The sequence below is a fragment of the Centruroides sculpturatus genome, unplaced genomic scaffold (assembly GCF_000671375.1).
Source record: "Centruroides sculpturatus isolate CEXI.00-Female unplaced genomic scaffold, Cexi_2.0 scaffold129, whole genome shotgun sequence".
Taxonomy (NCBI): domain Eukaryota; kingdom Metazoa; phylum Arthropoda; class Arachnida; order Scorpiones; family Buthidae; genus Centruroides; species Centruroides sculpturatus.
Window position 1 is genome coordinate 440,832 of NW_019384478.1, and position 9,828 is coordinate 450,659.

Genomic DNA, 9,828 nt, shown 5'->3' on the forward strand with positions numbered 1-9,828 from the left:
AATCGCTTCAATTTCAGATACGTACTTTTTATCTGGAGTTAGTGAATTGTTTGTGAGCTTGATTGTGATTTTCTTTATTTAGCATAAGCATCAATTAATCCTTCCTCCTAATCAATTTATTCACTTCTTTGAGTTCTTCCCTGTCGTGATGTAACGCCCAAAATCGAATTTCTATAAAGTAATTTTCGCACAAGAATATTTAATTTTAAATTTATTTATAATATTTTAAATTAAAGCTTTATAAAAATATTTTAAAACAAAAAATAAATTAAAAGAATGCGGAAAACAATTTATTGTTATATGAAAAGTTTATTTGATTATTTATTAAATTATTTTAAAATATAGCAAAATGATTATTTTTCCTCCGTGCTTCAATAACTTTTATCTTAAAAATGTAATAATAACGATATAAGGAAACGTTTCGTATTTAATATACTGCAATTACATAGAAAATATTTAAATTTAGTTGGGAAAATGAAGTTTTATATTGAAATTAGCTTTGATTTTTGTTTCATAAGATTCAAGGTTAAATAAAACATTAAGATATTCATAGCTAGATATAAAATACGAGAAGTGTAATAATTTCATCTTTCGAGAACGAAGTGAAATGCATTTTTTAAATTGTCTATTCAGACTTTTCATAAGAAACTGTTAAATTTAAAATGAAAGAAGAAATTCATGTTTACATCACACTCCAAAACTGAAAGATTGAACGAATATCTAAATAATTTAATATTTAATTTTCGCGTGCTGATACATTTTTGTTCAGAAGCTGTATGACCTGATAACAAAACATGAACGCCTCTCTTTCTTTGCTAAGAAATTCTAACTTTTAGAATCTCAATATTTATAGAACTTCATTAAATTTGTTATTCAGCCCTTCAAAAGATAACGACTGATTTTAGTAAACTTAAGATTTTACGTAGAATTAATAACATTGCTATTTATAGTAAACATATCAAAACTTAATTGTGAAATAAATTACCTTATTTAATATGCAAAAATAAGACGAAATGTTTAATTTTAATAATACAATTGGTGTCTTTCAAGTTGAAAAAAGAGACAACAGCACAATACACCCAGACTTTATTCAGAAAGCATGAATAACAATTATTAATTTTTTTTAAATGTGTTACTACGTTGTCGAATGACAGATAAACTGGTGACAGATAAGGGAGTATTTTATACTTTGTCTGTCATAGATAATGCTTCAAATCTACCAAAACTAACGAGTTAATGCTTTACGTTTTGCATAATATCTTTATTTCAAATATATTGAAAATACAAATTTTTTATTTCTATTATTCTAAAATTAGAATATTTTACTAAATAAGTATAATATCTATCAATTTAAATAGTTCTTTACTTAGGCCTATATGCAATATGTTAATATAGTAGCAATATATTTTTGTGTACTTATGCTGGATTATGTCGTTAAATTTAAGCATATTGAGCTTATTCTGCATTATAAATTATTATTTAATATATAGAAATGTATTTTTTTAGCTTTAGACAATTTCCTTTACTCTTATATTTTATAAAAACTGAAACTTTTTCATATCAGATTTTGAACTTCTAATTTATAAAGGCAGGCCGGCTGGGTGGCCGAAGCTGTTAAGAAATCAGCTTTGGGGAAATCGTGATTAAACCCCAGGAATTTTCGTGGTTTTCAACTGAATCTAATCTAAAGAATTTATCCTAGATAAGTCTGGTCCCGACCGACGTTACCAGGCTGCTCCATTCTGGGCCTGGCCGAACCCACGATTGCTTGAAAAACGATCTTGTTAGTACCCACAGAGCGGAAAGAGTCTAAAAAAGGGGAGGAAATATTTCGAAATAACTCTAAAAACCAAAAAAGAAACTAATCCGAAATAAATTAGATTATCATTTGATTACTTTATACAAAATAAATTCGATGAGTGTCTTTTCAAAAAATTGTGAATTGAGAATCTCAACACTTCTTTTCTCTGATATATATAATAGAATTGGCATTTCGTTTCGCAATATCATAATCGGATTAAATATAAACCTATTAAAAAAATTCGAATCCTTTCACAGTTGTTATCAATGTTATAAATTAGTTTTGAATCGTAAAATATGAGCTTTAATATCTCAAATCTTTAAAATAACTGCGAATTAAATTAAACATATATAAAAATTGTTTTACTTATGTTAGTTTTGACAGTTCAAAAAGCCTGTAAGTGCAAGTTGTCTATACAGACTTACAATGTAATCATTATTAATTCTTACGTTTTAGGTTGGTTGTAAAATACTTCTTATTTTAACCAAATATTTCCAAATGACTAATTACATGTGGATGTTCTGTGAAGGATTTTACTTACATCGCCTGATTGCAGCAGCATTTGCGGAACAGAAAAATATTATAAAGTTTTATTTCATTGGATGGGGTAACAAATATTTTTGATTAGATAAACTAGAAATAAGTTATAATTAAGTTATTTTTTTATAATCATATTATTTTATTTTAGGTTTTCCCATTATACCTATTACAATTTATGCTATATTAAGAGAAAATTTCGCTAATTCACAGTAAGAAACTTTGTTTAAAAATCCAATAGTTATTTATTTATTTAAATTAAATTTAGTCTATGATACAGTTATATTAAAGTGTAATTCGAATGCACAAAACTTTTCATCATTCTTTATTAAAAATTTTAATTAAAAAAAAATTATTGTAGATGCTGGGCGATTCCCGCTGATCCATATGAATGGATTTTAAACATACCTAATTTATTCAGTTTAATGGTAAGTGGCTAAACGTTATCAAACAGAAATTAATTATAAATTAAATTTTATTTATTCTGCTTTTTTTAAAAGCTAAATTTCGTCTTTCTCTGCCACATTATTCAAGTGTTGGTAACTAAACTACAGGCAACTCATGCAAACGAGCCAAGTCAATACAGGTAGGAGAGTATGACTTTATTAAAAACATATCCTAATATTATTTCAAATGTTTAAATAATTATTCAAAGTTATTTTAGGAAAGCTGTTAGAGCAACTTTAGTTTTAGCTCCTTTATTTGGTCTCCATTTCTCACTGGCTATTTATCGACCGCACTCAGTTAGTTGCGAACTCTTGGAAGCGTATACATTTTTCACTTATACATTAGATGGATTGCAGGTAACTGTTATCATTATCTCTTAGATTCTATTTATATATCATCATTTATTGTAAAAATACTAAAATCTTATACTAAAATATCAAATTTTTATAGGGATTTCTCGTTTCATTAATTTTTTGCTACTTTAACAGTGAGGTAAGTGAAAACACATTTATCAGAAAGTAAAGGAGTTTAATATTGTTTTTCTTTATAGGAAACGCAATTTTAATTACTTTCGTTATTTTTAATATTAAACTATTATCCTGAGCTCTAAATATAGAAATTATATTTTTATCGTAATCAATATAAATAATATAACAAGCATTTATTACAAGATTTATTGAATCATGAATTGATCGAAATACTGAAAGGAATGAAAAGAACAGAAAAGTTATAACATTATTGATGACTTTTTGGCTTGGTTGATTATTTCTGTGCTGATTATTATAGATACTGCCTCATGAGTTCTTATTTAATTATTTAGACTATATATATATATATATATAATATAATTTAAAAATAGTACATAGGATATATAAGATCTATTTTCATTAACTGATACTCTGATTATTTTTAAGCAATTTTTAATCAGAAATTAAAATTACAAATGCATGATTAATTAAGTTAATAAGCATGTTTCAAGCGATTAACTTGTTGAAATAATTAGATAATTAATTGTTTAAAATTAAATTTTAGCTATTGAACTTGAAATTCAGTGCAGTCACTTCTCAGATTAAATTAATAATTCGATGTTTTGTGCGAAAGATTAGTGAATTTTTAAATTCGTTTTGCTAAAATTGTATGCGGCTGTTTGTAAACTTTTTATATGTCAGTGAAGTTTGTTAGAATTTTACATCAGCATGTAATCATTGGATTCAATTTTTCAAGACTTTAGAAGAATTATATTGAAAAATTACTGAAATAAAAGAGGGTTAAAGTCTTTGCTGAGAATAGAAAATAAAAAGAAAGCATTTAAAGAAATGATCTTCTAGGATATTGGCTAGACTTCCCAATGGCTATGTCATTTGCAATATTTGTCTAACTTCATATCAGCTCAATGTTCAAGATAAATAAGGCCGTTTAAACGCTTTTAATTTTAATCGAACTGTATTTCTATGGGATGATTTATTCAGTTAAAGTATTCAGTAACCAAATAAATATTACCTTTACGGATTCTTTTAGCATATTACACTCCGTTGCAGCATTATCAAAAAGATTTCAAGAAAGAAAATATGCATTTTGAAAATAAAAAAATCTTTTCAATTATTTTCACAAATCTATACACAGATTTTACGAAAGTTCAGAAATTCGCGATCTTCATGCAATAATGAAACACAAACTATCACGAAAGACGCAAAATTACGCAGAATTAGAGGCGCGGGATTTAAAAAATTAAAGAAAAATTTTCAACACATTTAAGACAAAACATTATTACATTTTCGATAATATTATTTCTAATTTTAGTTCGATTGTTTCGTTTCCTACCAGAGAAATGCTACAGAAAGTTTATAATGGCTTGTCACTGTAGTATAATGAGATTATTCATTTAATTCAGAAAAATAGAACTTTATCAACTAATTTGTAGAGAATTCGTTATATCGTATACACAATATTGTTCCTTACCGTGTATTACTTTATTAATAATTCATATTGTATACATATTTATACGTCGTAGTATTAAAATATATATCAAAGGAAACCTACGATGTCATAGGAAGGGAAACAATCGAACTAAAATTAGAATATTATTGAAACCACGATAATAGTTTGTCTTAAATTTATTGTAAAGTTTTCTTTAATTTGTGAAATCTGTCACCTCTATTTTGCATAATGTCGCATGGAATAATTTGGGGCTAAAAACATTAAAAAATATTTCCAACAAAGTTTGTAATGATAGATAATGAAATTTACTACATAAAATGATAATAAAATATCGTAATGAGAGTAAATAAAATGTTAGGACAATTTTTAATTAAAATTGTATATAGTTAATTAATGAAAATAAAACAATAATTTAATGATTTTACAAAATTACAGTAAATAGAAAGCGTTTGTTCAATTTAAAACTATATACTGTACTTCAGTTTTATGTCGAATTTTTATCTTTTCATGATGTTAGAATTATCGTAAATTTATTCGCAGTGAATTTTTAATAATCCCTCAAAAATATCAATTTATTCAAAATGCCCTATAAACTTTCTTGCTTGTTTGTGCTAGATTTTAACTTTTTATATATCAGTTCTTATAAAATGAATCGAGAATATTTGAATAAAAAGTAGCCTAAGTTTTGATGCAAAACAATGGCAAAACTTTATAAATCGATAAAACTGCCGGAGGGGACATTTACTTCCATCAGTCATTTCCTTACAAGTTGACGTAGCGTTTCATTTCAGTCGTCATGTCAGAAACTTTTCAAACAAAACTTTCCAGACAGACAGATCGACTTCGATGGGGCAACTATACAGCCATTCTACTTGCCCCATATGATTTTTTTTCTTGTGCGATTTTGTTAATGGCAGTGCTTTTGTGCTGCAGCTTCCCGTTTTTTGATTAATCTTACAAGAGAATTACTGACATGTGAGCTTGGACGTCTTGCATCCCACCTGGAAAAAGATCGAATTTCATTTTGTTTTCATTTGTGCTACAAGATGCCCTTTAGAAAAAGATAGCCAAGTGCGTTGATAAAATTTTGAAATTTAATATTTAAAATTCAAGCGTTAGATTTAGAAATTTTTTTATTCTATTAAATTAAAAATTTAATAATAAGATTTTAAATAGATAATTATTGTTTAAAATTAATTACTAATATAAAACAATTGCTTACTTAAATATTTTCGGAGATTAAAATTTAATAGCAATATTTTACAATGTCATAAGAATGCAATTTAAAAAAGGAGTATTTTTATAAATGAATTCAAATCTATAAATCTAACAATTAATTAAAAGTAAATTTGCAAAATTGCTCTTGATGATCAAATAAATAATTTAAATAATTTGTAATATCTTCGAATTACATTGAGTAATCTTTTAGATCTCATTCCCTATATATTTGTATAGTATAATATTATAAAAATATAAATTTTAAATAATAATTTTTTAGTATATGTACTACTTAATAGTTAATAAATATTTGTTCTATTTGGTTAAAATTATTTTCCAAACCCTAAAAAATATATGGAAAGTATAAACCAAAGCATAATAAAATTAAATTATTTAATCCTTAAAATAGAGAACCAATGAATAATTTTTGAGATATTTATATAAACTGAAAAAGTAAAGATTTTAATCTATTTATGTTTCAAAGACTTAGAAATAAAAATATGAAAATTTAAAAAATAGTTTAAAATTAAAACTAAAAATTTACTTAATTCTTTTATCACTACACTCGTAGAAATTTACAATTGAATTGCTCAGTGTTGATAATCTAGAGAACATTGATTTATAATTGGGATATAACGTTGGTTTAACAATTCAAATCAATTTTTTGATTTGCTTTAAGCTTTTTGTCCTTATGCATAGTATAGCCTAACTATTCTTTTTTAAGCTCATATTGTTGCATAAATATTTAGGACTTTTCATATACTAATTATAAGTCTTTTAAATTGTAGTGTTATTAAACTTTTTATTAATAAAAAAGTAATTCCTAAATGTTCATAATATTTCGGAAGAGACAACAATTCACCTTCTCTTCATCCTAATATGACAGACACAATGTATTGGTGAATACTAAAAATACACACACAAAAAAAAACATAAATTACTTATTTATAGAAATACTTTCAAGTAATTTAAAACAAAATACGATATGGTACTGTACATATGTATTTAAATAACGTATTTCCTTACATATTTTACATATTCCAACGATACTTCGGAGCCAAATTGCTATTTGACACTATATTAAACATATTATAATATACATGACAATTGAACAAAAGTCCTACATATTTAAGGAAGAAAGTGAGCTTAAAAAAGAATAATTCACATTGTTCAATATTAAATTAATCCGATGTTTGCTAATAACAATTTACCCAGGAATCAATCCCAGCTTTAATGTCAACAATTTCAATCGATAAAGGTCCTATGCCAATGAACAATATTGCAAGATCGGTAATGAATATTGTTATAGTGTCGGCAGTGATGTTAATAATGATTTTCACAGCATGATCATTTATCTGATAATTTCTATTTGAAGTTGTCACTGATAGTGGAATAATATGCAATTATTTTGCTAATATATACCATATATCGGTAATCAAATTTTAGCATAGAAAGACTTTAAAGCAGATTATTTTATAGCCTATCTTATATTTTAAAATATGTTTTAAACAAGTGTATAACATATAAGTTCTAACATGAACGTTTATAACATATAAGTTACATAGTTTCGACCCCTACCGATGCAATTTATTAATTATTAATAAAATTTATAAGGAAAGTTACAAAGAAGGATGTTTAACATATTTTTTAAAGAATTGTAATGTTTAAAAACTTATTTTATATTTTTACACTTACACAATATAATTTTATTTTAACTTATACATTATTAAGTGCTTTTCTGACCTAATGGTGACACTCCCAATAACTAATATAAAAGTCGTTGTCTGTGTTTATGCGTGTATGTGAATTCCTTATAACTCCTGCAATTTTCGTCCAATCTAGACGAAATTTTGATTATATTCGTTTTATCTTTTGACGGAAAGTATAGGCTGCTTATTGTGCGGAAGTAATATTAGCTATATGTAGAATAAACGTGTTATCGATTTCGGACCGGTGATCATACTAACGTTTCAATGATGTCAGTGACTTTGTGCCGTTTATGCTTGACAAAAGAACTTCCCTTAAGTTACATTTTTACACATTTTGGCAAATGGCGTATTTTAAACTTCATTAAATTTAAACTTTAATCTCTACTTTATTCTACGAATTAAAAATCTAAAGATGAGATATTGGTATTCCATACACCGCATTACTTTCAAAATACAGTATATGATGTTAGATGGGTGTAAAATCTAATATGTTGGGATCCAGTACGAATTTAATAATAATTTTCAATTGACACGTGTTCAACACAAATCCTCGATCTAATTTAAAGAGGAATTCTAACATTAGGATTACAATACTACTTTTACAGAACACAAGGCCTAACCGGCCCTATATTCTGTCAACTTCCAGCCAACAGTCGTATATTAAAACTTTTTCAGTATTGACCCAATTAATTTTCTAGGACAATTTAATGCTGGGCCAACTTTGACTGTGATTGGTTGGCTAAAACAATACTAAATTTTCTAGGTGGATATTTTACGTTGCGGATATAGTATCATATTGTTAAATGTTTAAATAAAGATTTTTTAATTGAATTTAAAGTTGTTTTAAATAATTTTCATTTAATTAAAGGAAAATTAGTTGAAAACAAGTAATAAATAATAATAGTAAATGACGATAAATCTCGTGCAGAGGCGTAACTAGAATTGATTTTGTCAGAAGCAAATCAAAAAATGGCTTCCCTTGAAGCCAATGTTCTTTACAGTTTTGACTGAACTCTGGTCATTTTCTAAACAGCATGTATTTACTTTTAAGTAACGACATCGCAATATTAAAAAAAGAAAATGGAATTTTTCGATGTTTTGTTTTTTTAAATCATAACGGTGTTCCCAAATTTGATTCAGGAAAGCACCTTATCTGACCCACTCTAGATATTCGCGCGGACATAATTTTTAAATTATTTTTTATTTTTAATTAATTTATATAGTTTTATTTATTTTCGAATATATTTCTGAATATATACTATTATTATAAAATCCATATTTGCATTTAAATTTCTCTGAAGTAATAATTAAAATTTAGTTTTTAAATCTAGTCAGCTGATGATTTGACCTGGTGAAATATTTAAATAATATCTGAAAATTAATTTATTGATTACAGATATCGAGATTTACAAATTAAAGTTTCTATCTACATCGATTTCACTTTCAACAACTACAAAAAAAATTAAATAAATAAAAGTAAAAATTTGGAAGATTTACTGCAGTTTTTCATTTAAGATATTGAATTACAATAATAAAATTTTAGATTCTTTTTATTTTCATTTTGAGTTTGATTTAACATATTTATCAGTTTCTATTTTTTCCTTTTAACATGTTTCATGTACAAATAAATATCCATTATCAAATACTTTTTTAAAAGCTGTATTATATTTAAACAGAAAAATAGATACTTGAAAGAATAAAAATAATATGGCATTAATACTTTTTTCGTTTTTCTAAAATTTTGATTTGAAAGCTTGGAAAACTCTACAAATCAAATTTATTTTCAAGAAAATAGACAATGGCAACAATAAAATTTCATACCGTAGAATATAGTTTATAGATTTTATCAAGCTTTAAAATCATATTTCAAAACGAGAAAAACAAACAATTATTTATTCAAAATAAAAAGTATTTTTATATAATCCTTAAGTGATTATTATTATTTTATCATTTGCTTTTCAAAAATTATTGCTCTGCTTATTTTTTGACTGTGCCTTAATACATTTTCTAAATGCTCATTTTAATTAGTTATTTATAAGTAACTAAAAATTGTTTTTTATTTAAAATATTCATCTAGTAAATAATAAACGTACTGTACAACAAAAGAAATTGGTTTTTGATTTATCAATAATTGATAATATAGCTAAGCTGAAAGAGCAGAAACTAAGAGATAATATA

The 9,828-nt window shown here is 25.3% G+C and overlaps 1 protein-coding gene across 2 annotated transcripts in view; it reads left to right on the forward strand.

Moving 5' to 3' along the window:
* Positions 1–9,828, forward strand: part of LOC111621383 (calcitonin gene-related peptide type 1 receptor-like) — a 46,328-nt gene that overhangs the window by 20,887 nt on the left and 15,613 nt on the right. Inside the window, exons 9-14 of one of the 2 annotated variants that reach the window (XM_023363494.1) lie at positions 2,258–2,408; positions 2,490–2,550; positions 2,700–2,766; positions 2,839–2,924; positions 2,994–3,141; positions 3,236–3,277. In XM_023363494.1, coding sequence (XP_023219262.1) covers positions 2,258–2,408; positions 2,490–2,550; positions 2,700–2,766; positions 2,839–2,924; positions 2,994–3,141; positions 3,236–3,277 — 555 coding nt within the window. The remainder of the gene's footprint in view (positions 1–2,257; positions 2,409–2,489; positions 2,551–2,699; positions 2,767–2,838; positions 2,925–2,993; positions 3,142–3,235; positions 3,278–9,828) is intronic. The other variant, XM_023363495.1, reaches the window with a different exon arrangement.